We start from the raw sequence: 19,005 nt of genomic DNA, 5'->3' as shown, positions 1-19,005 counted from the left end.
TTTGTCTGCTCTTCACTGAGCTTCACTGAGCGTCTGCCCCCTGATATAGCTCGACGTGAATATCACTCCGCAGAGCCACAAATTCGATGCTAGTAACTACGTATAATCACAGTCTCTCAGAGGCGGCGTTTCGTAAGAGACTACCAGCCGAACAGAGTGACAAATTGGGAGGAAGAGACGGCGACAGGGATGATCGGGTCGTCGGGGAGAACAGACGTAGGATGAGTCCGGCTACGAAGCTCGTTCGAACGTATGACTGGGAGAGGACGGCTGTGTGACGCGAAAGAGGACGGGATGTTGCAGAAAGACAGTATAGTCGTCGTCCTTCGCACGGACCGTTCGTATGTTTCTGTCGAGAAGGCCTGGATCGTTTGGTATGCAGGCAAAACCCGGACAGCGAAGGTTATGATAACGATGTTAGGGACAATCGACGAAGCGATGGTGAGGGTATCGGGGGGATGAGCTTATCAAAATTTTCAACGTATTAGCTTCCGCTCAATCTTATGTGATCCATGTGACGTGTTAAAGTTTCGATTTCCTATGCTTCGGTGGATCGGTGGCTTGGCCGGATCCCTCTGGACTATGATCGCGTCGGGTGATTGCAAGCGTTATCAGCTGAGCAGCTGATAGGTAGTCAGTATACAATACCAGATGATATCATGCTGATGTTGGCGGGGCAGGATGAGCAGATTCCCTTCCTTTGTGCCTTGGCTCCTAAATTCGCAGGGCAAGGAGGCGAAAGATGTTACGCCGACTGCACGTTGACATACCTTGCACGCACGTATTTCTACCTGCGAAGAATCTTTTCAGTCAACTTATCGGTGCGCCATCAATGGAATTGTCGAGCGGTCTTACTATCTGAATCCGCCGAGAAGCATGTGGGCTTACAAGGCATACAACCCAAACGCTCCTGAACCGCCGTCTTCCGCTGTGCTTCCGGAGGATCCCGAGCCCCAAACACCACGAGCTGGTCGATTCTCCTTCCGCAGTCTTCTAGGTCGATACAACGAGCCTGATGGTCTCCGCAGGGAAGTCTCTCGAATCATCAGCCCTACCGAGAGGACGGATGAACACGATGAGGAATTGTCGAGGGGGAGATCTAGAAAAGTGTCGTTCAGCGAGACGTCGAGGGGGCGGTCGCGAAGATCTCGTTCCAATAGCCTTTTCAGCTTGGCAAGTGGCCGTTCTGAGACGAAGTCGGAAATCATGTTGGGAGAGATCATGACCATGTTGAAAGAGATGAGAGACGAAAGAAGTGGTAAGGCAGGACCACTCGATTCTGACGAAGATGAAAATGGCGATGGTGACATGCACGATCAAAAACATCGGCGCAGACGGCGCCGTAGGCCCTCTACTGATGAAATGTCGAGTCCAAGTGGAGAGCTATCCGGTATTGAACCTTCCGTCTCCGAAATCACACCTTTCGGTTCGATCGCCAGCAAAGCTCCAAGCGCGGCCAAAACAGCTGCCATCGCCGCTGGCAAAGAATACGTGAAACACAGATTGCCTGGTAAAGTAAAGGGGAAAGACCCCGCAAAGGCCGCTGCTGAGGCTGCCGTACACAGTCTGAAGGATTCTCTAGGAGCTGACCTAAGAAATATCAAGCCCAACGACATCATTGCTGGATTGCCTTCCCTAGAGGCCTTTGGCACGCAAGGTCTTCAGGAATTGCTCGAGGCGTACAAAAAGGCGCCGACCTCTACTGAGGGAAAACTGTCCTTAGTTGAAGATGCGGAGGTGGCGGCGCATGGATCACCAGACCAGGTTCCATCTGGAGATAGTCACGGCTTGACCGATTTGCTAGCTCGAGTAGCCGCTTTGAAGGCAGGCAAGAAAAAGGGACCAAAGAAAGCTCCTGCTGGAAGTTCGAATGTTCCTGATTCATTCCACCAGGACGCGCCGGGCAGATCCCCTCAACGTCCTGCCACACATGGGAATCTCAACGTCGATAAACACGACTGGGACATGCAACGCCCACCGCAAGCATTTGATTGGCCTTCCAAAGAAGATATAGAGCGGAGTAATGGTATTACGAGCCACACGGTGAACAATCCCGACATAGCTTCCGAGGAGCGCGAGCTGCCGGAGCGGGGTTCTGGCCAGTCGATCCGAGCACCATTGGTTACTAGGAGTGTGGTCAATCTTCCTTCCCCCGGGGGATCAACACAACAATCTGATTTTGATTCGCCCACAGATGGACACGAGTCCCACAACGTCTTTGACATTGTGTTCCCGATCACTCCGTTACATGAGCCAGGCAGACATAGTCAACGGCCCTCCCACCTGGAGGACTCTGCACCAGATGGCAAGAAACCGACGGTATCTAAAGAAAGGCCACGAATGCATCTGAGCAATCCCGATCCTCACCTAGAAACCATCGTATCAGCAAGACAAAATGTGAAACAGCTTTCAAGGCAATCATTTAGCTCAGGGTTCCACACTCGGGTTCTGTCTTCTCTGGGATCGTGTCTGTGTAAGCCGTGTCAGCTTGCTGCGATGGCGGGGTCGATCGGGGCTAAAAAGTATCCACAGCTATACTTAGAGATCTGGGAGCCGGTCATCATAAACGCAAAGATGATAAATATCGGGAAACTTATGAGGAAACCATGCTGTATTGGCTTGGCTCTTGGTTTGTCAAGCAGGAAGCCGGTTTCGAGAGGGCTGAAGACCTCTTCAAACACGCGGATCCGGAGGCAATGCTGGACTTGCTTGACGGGCTTAGCAAGCTCGCGGTCATGTTAGAACATCCAGGCTTACATCAAGGGTCTTGGGATAGCTTTCTTCAGCAGCAGATCAGCACTCGAGGTTTAGCGGTGAAGAGAGGTAAGCCAATATGATCAGTACAAAGCCTCGCTCCGCGCCGCAACTGAAATTTCTGCTGCAGCCTTTCTGAATATGGCTGGCGGTGCAGTACTCGGCTACCTTGACGTGACGCTAGGTTTATACGATGAAAGGATCAAGAACGTCATACGGGAAAATCTTGAGCCCCCTGGAAGCGGAAGTTCGGACCATGATAGGTCAGATGCGTCTGTCTAAAAGTGATCCTCGCGTTAATGCCCTTTCTGATGAAACCGATCAATCGACTGGTAGTTGTGTGTCCTGGACTCCTTCGCTGCGCGGTGTCATTCGAGATGCAATGAGTAAGGCACAAAGCGGGGATGTGCAACGAGAGGCGCTGGAAGAGGCCATCGGGCTTCTTGATATCGTGAGCGTCCCACTGGCTATCAACTGAGAGGAGACTGAAGGTTTATGTTCTTGTCTCAGCTGGATGAACTAGCCTCTGACATCCAGATTGTGCCGGTAGTCAAGCCCCCGTCCACGAACTTGGTCGAGCGTTGTGCAGTTCCAGGTAGCGAACCAGGTACCTCAGCATTGGAGGCAATGTCCAACCAGAATCCACCACGAGAAGCCCGTTCCACACACCATCAGACTCTCACGCGGGATGAGACTGCTGCCAAACATGCCAAGAATGAGCTCGAATGGCGCAAGGGAAATAACTCTCAGATGAGACAAGTTGCCTCGGAAGCAATTTTACCGAATGCATCCCTGGGCAGTTCGCGCGCTGATGAAACTCGAGAAGCGGCACAATCCAGGACTGCCGGAAACCTCGCAGAGTACGAGCATAGACGGCAGGAGCAGCTGATGCCACTTCTGACTAAGGCGGTGGAGCATTCTGGAATGAAAACGGACACTGAACTAGTGGCCACGCCTCCCCGCTCCACCAAGTTGAATGATGAGCAGCCGACTGCGCTTGCTCCTGCTGATGATCAGAAAGGCCATTCTGTCGACCCCATGATGCTGCACAAACGGCTGGAAGAAATGAGAGCTAAATCCAGCAAGTCTCGATCTAACGGCAAGTCATCAACAGCTTTATCGGGACATGTCATTCCGGTATCGAGTGAGAATATACTTAAGAAGCAAGACGGTCCGGCGGGAGATGCCACGCGCGAAACAGAATCAACGGGCCTGGATCAAGTGGCGTCGTCATACTTTCCGCCAACAACGAACTCAGATGTGGAGACGGTCAAGGTCCGGCCGGGTCCTGTAGCTCGATCGGTGGCTAGCAGCACGATCCACGCGCCTATAAAGCCTTCCCCGTTGAAAAAAGCGATCTCCCCCCTGGGAAGTCCTCCATCTGTCGAGTCGGAACCGGAATGGAACCCGGGCCAAGCCAAGAAGATCAAGGGAGCTACAACAGAGATGCAACTCCAGAGGAGCTCAGATGCGGCAGGTTCATACTCGGTCGAGGCGCCTCCCATATCGAAGTTGTCTCCGCCCCAGATGGAGACACCTGCAGTGCACAACCCTGACACAGGAGGTATACAGACGTCTGATCCGTATGCGTTACTAAGGCCTACTCAATCAGAACCGTCATCAATCGTCGTCGATCAGGACTTCAAATCTGAGTCAAGCTTGTCGTTCGAGTCACCTGCGCTATCTATTGAGCCGGAGTCAGAGGAACCGACTAAAGTATTACCCACCGAGACGGAGAACAAAGTCGCCGAGGCCATAGCAGATGCTAAAAGCGGGACTATCGGGGATGCGGTCCAGGCGAATCAAATCTTGACTTCGGCAGATGTGCTTGCCGGACGGTATGGTGCCTTGAAACCGGAAGAGGCGGATGTCGGGAGAGGTACGTTCACGCTCAGACGCAACGGTGACCCTGAGCTAACAAGGTGTTCCGTTTTCATGCGGACCTCACTCTACCTCAGGGACCACGGAAATAGAAGATTCGGATGAGCCCATCTCGCAGACTCAAGCCGAAAAGGACTTTGAGCTGGAGGAAGTGGAAGAAGAAGACCTGGACGCTTTGGTACCGGCGCCAAAGGTGATCACAAGCAAGGACGTGCGAGATCACCGCTACAACTACCAGAATTTTCCCCGTACCCTACGATCCGCCGTCCCAAGGGTCGAGACTCATCCTGGGGCTATTACGAGTGCCACGACGGTGAATATCATTGAAATCACATGAATTGCGCAGAATACTGATCGCTTCTTCGTCCAGGGAGAAATCGTCCCATTTGCAGACGAGAAGATCCATTTGGCCGCAGGGGAAACACTTGTCGATGGAACCGGTCGTTTATGGAATCAAGAAGGTCTAGTGGAGCCAGGTAAAGATGAATCCGGAAAATTTATCGTCTTTGACGTTGATATCGCGCAAATCAAGCGGGAGTACGGACGCGTACCGGCGATATTGCCTTGGGAGAGCTTCGAACCAGACACGCCTGTGGAATCGCCCAGTGCTTCGTTTCAGACTGGAGACGACTGGTCTGGTAGTGAGCTCTCTATGGACGTTTCTGGGATCTCGACACCGGCTGGTCCACGCCCAGCCTTGCGCGCCTCGCGATCGGAGGAAGACAACATGCTAGACAGGCAACTACAGCTCAACCCGGCCGAAGACCGTTTGACGTTGATCGAGGAAGACGAGGATGACGACCATCCTCTTGATGATATCGAGTTGAAGGAAGCAGAGGAAGCGGAGGAGAAGACGACTCCTCAACCCACTCCAGGGCCAGGGGGATTGACCAGTGGGACCCAAACGCCATACTGAAGAAAGAGTAGGGCAATGTGTATGATATTGGTGTCGTGGCACAATGTCGTGCATTATGTATTGTATAGTGATGGGCACGGCCACAAGGTGATCTCGATGTCTCCGTCGTCGAAGTGATCCCTCTAATTCTTGTTTGCTTGGTCCTTCTCGTCTTCGGGTATCGCCTCGGAGAATATCGCTTTCGGTTGGTTTTTGGTCCACGCTACTCATCGATATCGCAGCGAGTCAGTCACGTAACTTCTCCCCGTTCTCTAATATACGTCACATACCGCCCGTCCAGATTGGGTCCGAGCCGGTCGTGTCGGCATACTTGAGTAATGCTTCTCGCGGCTAGATTGATTATTGTTACGCATGATACCGAATTAGCGGTGCTGTATGAAACTGTCAGCTATGCAACTCACATCCTCGTCCAACATGGTGTTTCTGGGGGAAGAGCCAAAGTCAGTCTGGAACGTTATCCTCGCCAAACGGTATCTATCCCGAGCGGTCCTTACCTGAACATGGACTGAACCACATGCTGGGTAGCACTGGCCCCGACTCGACCTCCTTTTCCAGCTCCAACCAGTGGCTCCTGCGGTTTCTGACTCTTGACAGGGTCGTTCCTCGCCTTTTCCTTTTGGCGTTTACTTTGACGATAGTCTTGATCGCGCATCGAAGAGAGCGCGTGCGGGGTAATGATAACCGGTGCGGATCGGGCGACGAAAATCTCATCCCTCGGAGTGGACCTCGGCATCTTGTTGAGCGGAAGAAGAGCTCCGTGAATGGAGGCATGAGGCGAATAGAGGACGTGACATGCTCCGAGTGACGTGGTGGCGAAGATCTAGATGCTTTCAGCTTGATCAGCCATGAAGCGAGCGAAGATTCGGTGTAAGGCAGCTCACCTGGTTGATTCGACTATGCCATGCGACCTTTACCACACTTCCGTTGCCGACAGTTATACGACGGTTCTCACTGAGGTCTTCTCGGTTCAGAACCACGATCTCCCCCTTCTTGTCTTCCCCCTTCCTCACGGCGACACCGGTCAGCAAAGTGCGCTCGTCAGGTGAGAAGATGATGTTTGTCTCGGGGTAGATGTTGGGCAGATCAGTCGCGGTGAATAGAGGTCTCCGCATGGCTCGCGTGTCCCAAACTACACACCAAATTACAGAGCCCGATGATCAGCTCGCCATCCTTCCCAGACAATTGTAACAATAACTCACGCTTAACTGTGTCGTCTCCACCTCTTGTTGCCAGATGTCGACCGTCCTTGGCGAACACGATGCCGGAGGTTTCGGTATAGTTCTGATGAGCGTTATCACATGACGTCGATGGTCGCGACATGTTCGAATTGGTAGCCCAGAGGTGTAATGTCCCATCCTCACAAGCTACAAGATCCAGCATGGCATCTAAGCGGATGCGACATGATGCACGAGATATGCGACTCCACTCACCTCCAGCGATCGTTTTGGCGTCAAAACTATATGCACAGGCCGTAACTTTTGTTCTGCCTCCCCGCTCTTTCGACTTGGCGACGATGACCGTTTTCTGCTTCATTCGATCCGCAGTGTTCCATACGCGAATGGTCGAGTCGTTTGATGACGTGATGAATTCGTCCGATTGTCGAGGGTGCCAGCAACCAGCGGTAATGTCAGCTACGTGACCCCTTCAGAAAGCGGCTCATCAGCCCTCCGCATGTGATTACGACAGAAGCCTTCGAAGGCTCACTTGGTATGACGCATATCGTGAATGTACGGGTCACCTTTGTTGAACACCACGCCGTCTTCACCTTCTCTGGTATACAGTTTAGGTTGAGTGTACCCGTTGATCACCAGTAGGCTTTGGTTGTCGGGTGAGAACGCGACGTCATGGATCTGTGACGACACCGTGAAAGCTCATGTAAGCCCAGTTGGCTCTTCCACCGCTCATATACCCGATTCATGACTGTAAGCCTACCTGGTAGTTTCCGGCGGGCTCGAACGACTTGAAAGGCTTCATCCGGTGATCCATTCCTCCGAAATCCCATAGTTTGACATCGTAATCATGCGATGCTGTTGCAATTCTTGCTCCAGCACTGTCGATAGCAAATGCCGAGACGACCTTTTCGTGGTCCTTCAGGATCACCTCATGACTGATAGGAAATGGATCCGACTCGGGTTCATCGTCATCCTCGTCGTCTTCGCCGCTGCCCGCTCCAGCACCCCTCTCGAACGCATCCTCTTTGTTTATTGAGCGGGATCCTTCAGGATCGTCCAGACCCGTCGCCACCTCCGAGAATGGTCGCTTCTTAACGGCGGTCGAGGCCGGTACTGTTTCGCCTTCAGCATCTTGCACTGCTTTCGACGGGCCGGATGCGGGGCCGATGACAGCCTTGGCATAAGGACTAGGGCCATCTTGCTGACGTCCGGAATGATTTTACTATTAGCTATGACAAGTGAGCGTTCGTCCGCGATAGCGACTCACTGTACGCTCAGTCTTTGCGACGTTGGCCAAGGTCTTTGAGGGCTTCTTCGCGGTGGGCTTTTTCCCAAAGCTCATTGGAAGATCGAAGCCTTCCATCTTTGTTTGTCTACTGCTATTATCACCGATAGATCCGGATGCTTGGCTGCTCTACGTATGGCAACTATGGTCGACCTGGGTACAGATGAGGATCAAGTGATCATATAATAATTATTAATTATCCCGAGCGAGTCGTCTCCACCAGCTTACGCCTGACGCGACCTGCCTGCGCGCCCTAGCTAGCTAGCTACTGTAGATGGCCTGCTTTGGGATCTAGCCTCTCATATCTCCATCTCGCACATCCATCCAGACATCTAGACCCTCAAAGCTACCAGCTACCAACTTATCGATCCTCCTCAAGACATGTCCGCATCGTACAGATAGACGTCCGGCTACTAAGATTGCAACAGGTACAATCAACACCTCTTGACTTCAGCCGGCCGACGCGGACGTTGAGCCAACTCTGCAGGTCTGCGTTCTCGCGGTCAAGTACCTGCCTGCCCACTTCAAGCTCTCACGGACGACAACGCTCTTCAGTGAAAAAGCACCCCGACTACCTCTTCTCAACGTCTATCGATGGACGAAGACGAGGACGGCTACAGCGACCGGGACGCTTCCGGGGAGGACGATACCGACTTTATCGATGCTGGTCTGTCGAGCAGAGTAGCTCTCGACCCCGCTCTAGCCGAGCAAGGGACTACATCAAGTCATAACGGGTATGCGGAAGATCTGCAGCAGTACGATGGTGGTTACGCCCAAGGGTATGATGCATATGTGAGTCGGGATGGCATCCGTTGAGAAAATCCGACCTCTTGCTGACTACGTTCCGATTCCGCATTCAAGGGGGATGGTCCTGCAGGGCCTGGGGTATACCACGATGGACTAGGTCGTCCGACGAACGGTCACTACTCCCTGGAGGGTTATCCGGACGAACCAATGAACGGCGGGCCATCTGGCAGATCTGAACAGCAAGACCGTTTTCACGTCATCAACCCATACCTCGACGACAATATGGACCAAGCGATGTCTTGGACGGGTGATACCATCGTCGTCCAATCACCACATCAAGGAATGTATGCCTCTCACGCCTTGCCATCAGGCCAGTCCGGATCGCTACCCTACCCGATACCCTTTCCTGCTTCTCTTCCAATGCCTATGGCTGCAGAAGCAGGTCCATCGTCGCAGGCCAATGGAAACGCATCGACGTCGTCAAAGAAGCCCGGGAGACCCCGGATGGATGCACGGCCGTCATCAAAGGCCTCACACTCCCAGACCGGGGGTAGAATCAAGCATTCCAAGAACAAGAGCGTGAACAAGGGCGCTCGGCAGGTTCCCTGTACCATGTGTGGTGAAGTCGACTTGGTGAAGGGCAACGGCAAGATGGACGTCATGCTGTCCTGTTCGAATTGCTCGAATACCGGTGAGCTGTGTTCGTGTCTCAGATGGAGGAAAACGACTGATCAAGCGCCCGAGTAGGTCACGCGACGTGCCTCGGGTTCGGAGATGTATTGGCCCGGAATGCCCTATCCTACGCATGGCAATGCAACGACTGCAAGCAATGCGAGACCTGTCAGAGCCAGGAGGACGAGGTGAGTCATGGTGAGGGTATCCGGGATGACGACGATGAGTTGATCAGCCCAATACTCTAGGTGCACATGCTCATCTGTGATGTTTGTGATCGCGGTATGTAGCTCGTCCGGGATCCGCGATACTCGGATAGGTGTTGACATATTCCCACTACTCGCAGGTTACCATGGCCGATGCCTGATACCGTGAGTCTCATTCGTGTATATATATTCAGATATCCTTTCGGTTAACGCCTGAAGTTGGATCTTGCGACAGCCCATTGACCGTGGCTCCAAAAGGTATGTCCATGCCTGTTTGGTCACTTTGATGATTTACTTACGTAGGTCCATCTATAGATGATTGGATATGTCCGCGTTGCAAATCAGTACCTGCAGATCCTCCTGCTACTGATTCGATGGAGGTCGACACGCCAGCCGAAGCAATTTCGAAGGCTCCTTCGGTCTCACTGCACAGCCCTACGGAGGAATCGCTGGAGATGATCAAGCTCGCGATCAAATCGAACGGCAAGGGAAAGGCGGCGGAAGCTCGACCGTCCCAGTCCAAGCAGATCGCCTCTCAATCTCATTCGAAGCGGGAAATCAAACGGAAGACAATCAATCATCAGATCGAAAAACCCAATGTCGTCAAGATCAAGTTGCCCTCAATGGCCATCATCAGCAAGTCCATGGCCCAGCGAGTACCGAAGAAGCGGCGGAAAAGTCAAGAGCAAGGCAGTCCTCCTGGCGACGAAATTCAAGAGGAGGAAGAACCGCCTATACCATTTGGCGGCATCATTACGGGTCGAGACGCGGACACTACCAAGACTCAAATAGGATCGACAGATGTTCAGCTATATGAGGAAACCCGTCGAGCAGCCGAAGTGAGTTACCGCACCATAGTCTCGTACACGGTGAGGCTGACTAACGGAGAGCAGATCCGGCTTGGAGGTGATGATGAGGTTGACGATGGTTACGATGGAGAAACCGAAACTCCCGGTCCCAGCGATGCTGGTAGCGTATATGGCACGGCATCACCGATTCCCGAGACCCCACAGGCACAAGGCGGATCGCGCGCGCTCAGAGACAGGCTGCTGCCTTCGGTCGCACCTTCGCCTAGGCCTGCGTCGCGAGCCATGGAATCTCCTTTCTCTGGTCCACCTTCGACCCCGGCAAGGCGGATTGTGGCTGAGAAAATCAGTGTCATCCGATTCGGCATATACGACATCGACACGTGGTATTCTGCGCCATACCCCGAAGAGTATTCCAGGGTCCCGGACGGTCGGTTGTGGTTGTGCGAGTATTGTCTCAAGTACATGAAGTCGGGGTTTATCGCGGAAAGGCATCAGGTGAGTAGCCGCTCACGTTAAGGTGTGACGAGATGACTCAGCAGTAGACGCTCACGCTCATCTCTGACTCATACAGATGAAATGTCGTGCGCGATGTCCTCCCGGAGACGAGATATATCGCGACGGTAGTGTCTCGGTTTTTGAAGTAGACGGCCGAAAGAACAAAGTTCGTGTACGAATCGATCGCGCTGACATGAATCACAGCTGACGCGTAGCACCAGATCTATTGTCAGAACCTGTGTTTGATAGCAAAGATGTTCCTGGACCACAAGACACTGTACTACGACGTAGAGCCTTTCTTGTTCTACGTCATGACCGAGGTCGACGAAGAAGGAGCTCGCTTCGTTGGCTATTTCTCTAAAGAGAAACGGAGTCCCCATTTCAACGTTAGCTGTATCATGACGCTACCCGTCAGACAACGAAAGGGCTGGGGCAATCTCCTTATCGATTTTAGTGAGAAACCCTGGATGATCGCGCTGAACCTGTGGTCGAGGTCGCTAAAACATCGTCGCTTCCCTCGCTAATAACACAGGTTATCTACTATCCAAGAAGGAAGGCCGAACAGGGTCACCGGAGAAGCCCTTATCGGGATTGGGAGCTTTATCTTACAGGAACTACTGGAAACTGGCGGTCTTCCGATACCTCGACACAGTGGCCGAGCCAATCACTTTCGAGGCCATCAGCAAAGCCACCTCGATGACGTCTGAAGACGTTCTGTCCACGTTAGTGGCCAATGACATGATCACCATTCGAGACGAGCCAGCGGTCTTGATGGCCAAGAAGAAAAGGGCTCAACAGCAACACCGTGAACAAGGCGGTGTTGCCCGGCAGGCCGTTTCTAGAACCCAGCAGACCGGTGGATCTGGACCTAGCGTCATGCCCGATGACTACACCATACATATTCACCATCCGTCAATCAGGGAATACCTTTCACGTCAGGCGAACAAGGGTTACCTACAGTTACGGCCCGAAAGGCTAAAGTATACGCCATTCCTGGTTCAAAGGCTCACCCTTACGAAGAGTGGTATGATCGAGTCGCACACAGTCGCCAAAGCTCAAGCGATCGAAGTGCAGGGCGAATCCCCTGACCTTGAGGGAGCGGGTGGCTTGGAGATCAAGGAGCCCTTCCCTCCAGCCGAGGTGCCGCACCATGACTCGGCGATGGAGGAGAGCCAGGCCTCCGAGGCTGCGGCCACCTCAACGCATCAGAAAAATGGGATTAGAAGCTCTGACCAATTCGCGGTTGGGTCAGCCACACCCGCCCCAGCGTCATCGGCGCTCGATCCTGCCCTATTCCCGTCCGCCCCCAGCAGTATCAATGGCAATGGTCTAGCTTCCGCACAAGCTATCGAGACGTGGCTACCTCGGACGCCTTCGAGGACGGGACGCAAAGATTTCCTCAGCCCGAGTGGAGTCAACGACATGGGGAACGGCAGTCCCAGCAGGCGCAGCTTGAGAAGTAGAATTGCGGAATCGTCGACACCGGTGCAGCCGTTCCAGTCTGATTACACCCCGAGGTCGACGAGATCCGGCTCGCGAGCCGATATCGTATGAGGAATGAGAAGCCAAGTCGACCGGGGTATAGTTCCGGCAGCGTACTAGTCCGAGAGAAGGGCAAACTCTGGCGCAAGAGGATCGAGTGCCCTGGTTGTAACGGTTGTAAACGATCCTCGCGCGACATTGTAAACACAAGATCGGCCTCGTCAGCGTTTGCCCAGATTTTGCTCGAGAAGGCTTTCTACAGATTCTACAAACATGTACATACAGGATTGTGTCAAAGTTTCCCTGCATCAAAGCTAGCTCGTACGCCATCTCAACAAGCTAGATCTACTTACGCACGGTCTTCTTATCTCTTGGCCGCCGTGAATGCTCGGACGCCTGTCTTTCCGCTCGGTCAGGTCATTACCCTTCTCAAGATCCGTCTCAACTAGTCAAGTGCTTTCGTTCATTCCGAGCTCTCGCAACAAAATCACGCCAGCAATAGCTCGAGCCACTCATCTACAGAGCGGAAACCTTTGCAACAAGAGAACCTTGTCCACTATGGTACCTACTAGCGATGTCAACTTTGGCAACTACGAACAGCTCACCGAGTTCAAGCTCGCCTACGCTCCGGTGACTGTTGCCAAGTATCGATCGACGAAGACCGGATTCTCGGTGGTCGTTGCGAACAACAAGGCTCCCATCACAAACGCCTACTTTACTGTTGCTACCGAGATCTTTGACGATACTGGTCGCCCTCATACCCTGGAACATCTGGTCTTTTTGGGCTCGAAGTCCTATCCATACAAAGGGGTTCTTGATAACCTCGCCAACCGGGCAGGAGGCGACGGCACGAACGCATGGACCGCTGATGATCGTGAGGCCTGATTCTACTGGCCGGCATTTGTTTAGACTGAGATCTGACCCAATCATAAAACCGGGATCGGCATAGACACTGCGTATACCATCTCGACGGCTGGTAGCGAGGGCTTTTTGAACATGTTGCCCAGTACGTGCCATATGAGTTTCGCCTTAGGCTCGGAACTGAGCGTCTCCCTCCACTCCTAGTCTACTTGGACCATATTCTGTATCCGACAATCACGGCCAGCGGCTTTACGACCGAAGTGTTCCATGTCAATGGCAAGGGAGAAGAAGCAGGTGTCGTCATGTCCGAGATGCAGGGTGTCGAGCAAAACCCGACTACTGTATTGGCCCGCAAGTGAGCATATACCTTGGCCGGACTCGCGCTGTCGGGAACTCATGCACTCCCGCTCGCTCTAGATTGCAGCTGGAACTGTACCCGGAAGGCTCCGCCTATCGATCGGAAACTGGAGGTATGCTGGACGCCCTGAGAAAGTTGACCGTAGAGGAAAGTGAGTCTTGCCGAACTGTCATCGAGTTTGCAACCGAAACGTGACTGAACTTTGTGATATGCTGAAATTCAGTCAGGGAATTCCATGCCAAGGCGTATCGCCCTTACAACGTATGCACATCGCGTCTCCTTTCTCGAACGGTGCCGATCTGAAACCCGTAACGATCACTAGGTTTGCCTTCTGGTCGATGGGTCCATACCCTTGGAAAAGCTGATGGACGTCCTCAACAACCAAGTCGATCCTCTGATCCTTTCACGAGCCGGTTCCGAGAAGATTGAAATTCCTACCGATTGGAAACGACCTTTTCTAGAGACTGCTTCCGCTGCCGGCCCCAAGATTGAGCAAGACAAGCAAGAGATTGTGGAATTCATGGACAAGGACGAAAGCATGGGGGAGATGTACCTCGCTTGGCGTGGAAACCCGACAGGCGATCACCTTGAAGAAATGGTAGGTACTGTTCATTAATGATGTCCTGTCTTGCAGACCCTGATAGCTTGTCTTTAGGCTCTTGATATTCTTACCACATACCTGACCGATACAGAAGTCGCGCCATTAAACAAGAGATTCATTGAAATCGCCAAGCCTCTGTGTACCCTAATCGGTTTCTACTCTTCGGATCGAGCTAGCGCTTCAGAGATCACCTGTCATATCTCTGGCGTTCCCGCAGCCATGCTTGAGAAGATGACCTCCGAGCTCAGGTCAGCTCTGCGAGATATCGCTCAAGGTACTGCCAAGGAAGGACCACTAGACATGAAACGCATGCGAAGCGTCATCGAGAGAGATCGGAGACAACTGCTAGCTACGGCGGAGACTCGCTTGACGGATGTACTCTGCGACCCGGTCATTACTGGTGAGAAGGACAGTGGGCGACTCAGTCAGAAGGAGTGCCGCTGAGCCTCTGAGATTTTCAGACTTCTTGTACGGGGACGTAAACTCAAAATCCCTTCCAGGGACCTTTGACGACCTCGACCAATATCGAACACTCCTCACATGGAAAGCCGATCAATGGGTGAACCTTCTGAAGAAGTACGTACACCGACTTTTCACCCTAGATATCCAGTTCCCTAACGCGTTTGAGGCTGTCTTCGTCTAGGTACTTTGTCGACCAGCCCTGCATCTCGATTGTTGGGAAGCCCTCGGCGGCTATGGTCGAAAAGATCAGCCAACAAGCGAAGGAAAGGTTGGCTTCCACCAAGACCGCGCTTGGCGAGGCTGGACTGAAGCGCAAGGCGGATGAACTGGCCGCCGCACAGAAGGAGAACGATCGACCCATCCCAGATAACATAATCACTGATTTCCCCATCTCCGATGTAAGCCAGGGTGTTTTTGCCAGAAAGATACGTTCAACTTACGTGATATACCAATTAGGCTTCCAAGATAGACTGGGTTCCCGTGGAGAGGTCCGTATTATTGCATATTTGACCTGTTGGCGCCTTACTGATCAGCAACCTCGAACTAAGCAGTGCCGTGAACCCGGTCGCCTCCTTTGGGAATGCTTCGCCACGGGTCCAAGCCCATGTTGATACGGAAGGACAAGAATTGCCATACTCCGTGCATTTCGCTCACGTTTCAGTACGTCCGATCGTACTGACGCTTCACCCGTTTACTAATCTGACTTCCTTTATTCCCCTCAGTCTAACTTTGTCACCGTTCGCGTCACATTCGATGCGTCTTGCCTGCCAGCCGATCTCATGCCGTGAGTGCTTGCACTGCGTGACAATACATTATGATTCACGTGCTCATGATCTTGCCCAATTTAGTTACTTGAAGTTGTTCGAGTCCTCGCTATTCTCCCTCCCGGTGGAGCGTCCGGAAGGTGTCATCGGCCATGAGGAGGTAGTGACTCAGCTCACCGAGTTAACCGTGGATTATGATTCGGGGCTCGGACTCAGAGGAGAGTTCTCGGACGTGTTCCAGGTATACCTCAAGGTAGAACAAGACAAGTACTCCACTGCAATCGGTTGGTAAGTAGCAAGCCCACCGTAAGCATATACCATTTTAGCTGATTTGTGATTTTCATAGGTTACGTGACCTCCTTTCCCGCGGAGTATTCGATATCGAGAGGTTGTTCGTGGTAGTGGCCAAGCTTCTCCAAGACTTGCCCCGACGAAAACGTTCCGCCAACAGCGCAGGATCGTCGACGATCTTTGACATGCTGTTTGACAAGTCGAAATCGCCTTCTATTGCAAACGGACTGCTTGCTACCTTGACGTCTTTGCCCAAGATCGCTGACGAACTAAAGGAAAACCCGGAGGTGGTCACCAAGAAATTGAAGACCTTGCGAGAATATTTGTTGGATCCTGCTGTGATGCGTATCTCTGTGGCCGGTGACATCCTGAGCATGAAGAATCCCAGATCTGCTTTCAGCGACAATTTTTTGCCCTTCAACGTGAGTCTCACGAGTACAGCGGATAGACCGTTGGACGTCACGAACATCATGGTCACTTCATAGCGCATTGGTCTCCGACCCCTCAAAGGAGCTAGAGACGTCATGTCTCTTTTGGGTCTCAATCCTGCTAAGAAGGTGCGATCCCATCTCGCGGTAGGACCTCTTGCTTGTTGTATTGATCTTCCTCGTCCACAGGCTAAAGTGGTGACCTTGCCAAGCGTCGAAGGTTCCTACGGGGTTGTGTACGGGAACGGGCCTTATGGATGGGATGCAGAAGGGCTTGCTGCTGCAGAATTGGCTGCCGGTGTCTTGAATGCGTTAGAGTCTTATTTCTGGGTAAGTAACGCTACCCTTGTCCCGGTCTGGCCCGTGGTCGGAATCTCATGAATGCTCTTCGCCAAATTCAGAAACATATCCGAGGCGCAGGACTTGCATATGGCGCGTCAATCGAGGTTGACGAGGAGGCTGGACTTACTTCATTTAAAGTCTGGAGAAGTCCCGATGCTTACAAGGCTTACAAGGCGGCCGGCGATGTAGTAAGAGGTCTTGCTGACGGTTCCGTGAGTTTAATCAGATAGAACGTTTTCGCTGCCCGTTTCATAATCTTGATGTTGATCCTTCCCAATAGATTGAGCTGGAGAAGAATCTCGTAGACGCTGCAAGGAGCACCACATCTTATACTTTAGCCCGACAAGAAGGGAACAACTCCGCCGCGGTATGCAGCTCCCTAAGGGCAAAGGCAAATACGTTGGCTCACACACATGTCTCTTCAGGCCTCGACCGTCTTCATCAATGAAGTCTTCAAACAGATTCCTGCTGACACGGGCGCTCGTCGGCTTGCGTCGCTCAAGGTTGGTCGTGTGCCAATGGAAACAGGATCCTGTTTTTTAGCTGACAGCCAGCCATACAATATCAGGACATCTCGGTAGACCAGGTTCGCGAAGCGATTCGTCAACACTTTGTGCCCCTCTTCGACCCCGAGTCAAGCGTTGTGGTCGTAGCTTCTGCGACTGGCCTTGACGAGAAGATAGCAACGCAATTGTCGGATGCCGGCTACGAAGTAGAGAAGATGGAGCTTCCCAGCTTGGGGGACAACGATATTAGCGGCTCAGACGATGATGGCGACAGCGCCGAGAGCGGTAGCGAAGACGAGAGCGAGGGCGATGCCATGAGCGTGACGTCGACGTAAAATGCGTCTCTTGTAAAATAACAGAGCAAGAGATCTCTCTGTGCGTCCAGCATACATGTATCTTTACAACGGGATGCGATCTGTACAAACATTTGCCGCCGGAACGGTCGAGAACGGAAACCTAGATGTAATTACGCTTGCGAGCGGTACGTTGGTACGGTCTAAGCAACCACTCTACATCTGCTTCTGTCTGGTCAACGGTGCCCAATCGGATTTCGTAGGCTGATCGCAAGGCGAGAAGATCAGCTTCGAAGCTGAGTCGCTAACAAGGCGACGGTGTCGACTTACGCTTAGCCTCGAATCGCGGACCAACCTCGGCCAACTGGACGTCCTTATGCGAATTCTTGACAAACACATGATGTCTGAAGCTGATAAAGTCTTCTTCATTTGCGAACGTCATCACTCGCTTGGCATCCTCCTTGGGGACTGGAAACAATGCCGACAGGACCGCCTTGATCCTACCGCCGAGAGTCGTCGAGAAATTTTCGAAGATGAGGTGCGGGTATTGTTCCGAAACGGTAGAAGTCGAGTGAGATGCAATATCATGTCGTAGAGTAACGTTGTGTAGCGTGAGGGATAATGTTGGTCCATGAGGAAGGTGGGTGATGATCATGGCGTCGGGGATTCCTCGATGTTCGTGTACCATGACCAAATCGGTCACCTCATTCGCTCGACAGGCTTCGACCAGTTCCTTGACAACGTAGTTTCCTCGGTTGATACGATATGAATTCGGGAATACCAGCCGTAGCTCCTGCAATGCCGTTGGAGAAAGACATCAGAAACCGGGTCGAGCTTATAATTCACATGAGAGGCTGACCTTTGAGAATTGCAATAGCCTGGATGACGGATCTCGCGAGGTGGTGATGACAATCTTCGGATCATATAAGCCGACCTTTGCGTATTCATCGTCGATGGAAGAGCCCGGCTCTGACATGCACAGCTGGGGTTAACGCCTAGCAAACGGATTTAGAATGTATCGGAACTCACCGTTCTGAGCCTCATCTAACACCAAGTCTTTCCCACCCAGAGTCCTCGCCTCGTTTCGAAGTTCGGTTGGTAACTGTTTACCGGAAGCCAGAGCCTCCTTGATACGCTGTTTGCGTTCGTATATCTGCTTCTCCTGGGATTCCTGCGATTTGCGGAAGATGTACTCTCGCCTCTCACGAGCTTGTCTTCGAAGCTGAAGGGAAGCGCCGCCGATTCAGCTAGAATCGCAGCGACTCATCCGAGATTGATACATACCATGGTCCTGCGTAGATCTTGACTGTTTCGACGGAAACTTTGGAACACGTAGCGTACGTTGTCAGATGAATCGACTTGAATACAGATGTCTTATTGTAACCTCGCCAACTTTCGTGGATGGCCAAAGCTTAAACACTGGTCACGTGATGTATAATGCCGGATACAATAACGTAGTCTGGCGTAATCGGGCTTCGTGGTCTGTGTTCTTTCGACTACAAGGTGAAACTACTCTGTCGCCAACTTTCCCCATATCCGCATAGCCTTGTCTTTCTGACTCCACTCGGCTCCTCTCGCCAAAACCTCAGTTACATCGACGTTCAAAGGCAGGTCCGTTTCCAACTTGTAACGAGAAGAAGCAAAAGCAATGTGTGATCTGGTAAGATGGAGCGATACGGC

At 52.4% G+C, this 19,005-nt stretch overlaps 5 protein-coding genes across 5 annotated transcripts; 3 read left to right on the top strand and 2 right to left on the bottom strand.

The window, feature by feature from the left end:
- Positions 1–252: 252 nt before the first annotated feature.
- HD553DRAFT_363109 (uncharacterized protein) lies at positions 253–5,551 on the top strand (the record flags this gene model as incomplete). Its single annotated transcript, XM_046184019.1, has 8 exons — positions 253–441; positions 811–2,473; positions 2,533–2,823; positions 2,912–3,017; positions 3,091–3,205; positions 3,265–4,633; positions 4,713–4,948; positions 4,982–5,551. 8 exons carry the CDS (start codon positions 253–255, stop codon positions 5,549–5,551), a joined length of 4,539 nt encoding a protein of 1,512 aa, XP_046033278.1.
- Positions 5,552–5,812: 261 nt separating this feature from the next.
- On the bottom strand, positions 5,813–8,086 carry HD553DRAFT_329894 (putative transcription factor; the record flags this gene model as incomplete). The annotated part of the gene is made up of 9 exons (XM_046181945.1): positions 5,813–5,881; positions 5,953–5,974; positions 6,046–6,371; positions 6,433–6,680; positions 6,751–6,915; positions 6,982–7,193; positions 7,256–7,401; positions 7,484–7,897; positions 7,991–8,086. 9 exons carry the CDS (start codon positions 8,084–8,086, stop codon positions 5,813–5,815), a joined length of 1,698 nt encoding a protein of 565 aa, XP_046033277.1.
- Positions 8,087–9,259: 1,173 nt separating this feature from the next.
- HD553DRAFT_277184 (acyl-CoA N-acyltransferase) lies at positions 9,260–11,948 on the top strand (the record flags this gene model as incomplete). Its single annotated transcript, XM_046177990.1, has 11 exons — positions 9,260–9,446; positions 9,500–9,615; positions 9,676–9,709; positions 9,774–9,798; positions 9,869–9,891; positions 9,949–10,013; positions 10,128–10,472; positions 10,527–10,937; positions 11,014–11,103; positions 11,159–11,390; positions 11,470–11,948. Coding segments are annotated over 11 exons (2,007 nt in total), but the record flags the coding sequence as incomplete, so codon positions are not given.
- A 769-nt stretch (positions 11,949–12,717) lies between these two features.
- On the top strand, positions 12,718–17,400 carry HD553DRAFT_318546 (cytoplasm protein). Its single transcript, XM_046180892.1, has 20 exons — positions 12,718–13,293; positions 13,369–13,425; positions 13,485–13,635; positions 13,698–13,789; positions 13,862–13,899; positions 13,961–14,236; positions 14,294–14,639; positions 14,701–14,815; positions 14,883–15,099; positions 15,158–15,189; positions 15,253–15,361; positions 15,424–15,485; positions 15,550–15,753; positions 15,812–16,178; positions 16,242–16,313; positions 16,374–16,514; positions 16,586–16,738; positions 16,807–16,893; positions 16,952–17,029; positions 17,095–17,400. Exons 1-20 carry the CDS (start codon positions 12,804–12,806, stop codon positions 17,365–17,367), a joined length of 3,360 nt encoding a protein of 1,119 aa, XP_046033275.1. The 5' UTR covers positions 12,718–12,803; the 3' UTR covers positions 17,368–17,400.
- HD553DRAFT_132427 (putative rRNA primary transcript binding protein) lies at positions 17,279–18,713 on the bottom strand. Its single transcript, XM_046176598.1, has 5 exons — positions 18,610–18,713; positions 18,355–18,547; positions 18,185–18,294; positions 17,656–18,118; positions 17,279–17,589 (listed from the first exon to the last, which is right to left on the bottom strand). Exons 1-5 carry the CDS (start codon positions 18,610–18,612, stop codon positions 17,489–17,491), a joined length of 870 nt encoding a protein of 289 aa, XP_046033274.1. The 5' UTR covers positions 18,613–18,713; the 3' UTR covers positions 17,279–17,488.
- Positions 18,714–19,005: the final 292 nt, after the last annotated feature.

This window comes from Filobasidium floriforme (genome assembly GCF_021052385.1).
Source record: "Filobasidium floriforme strain CBS 6241 chromosome Unknown HD553scaffold_25, whole genome shotgun sequence".
Classification (NCBI taxonomy): Eukaryota; Fungi; Basidiomycota; class Tremellomycetes; order Filobasidiales; family Filobasidiaceae; genus Filobasidium; species Filobasidium floriforme.
Note: the sequence above shows the minus strand (reverse complement) of the source record. Positions and strands in the feature narration are given on the sequence as shown.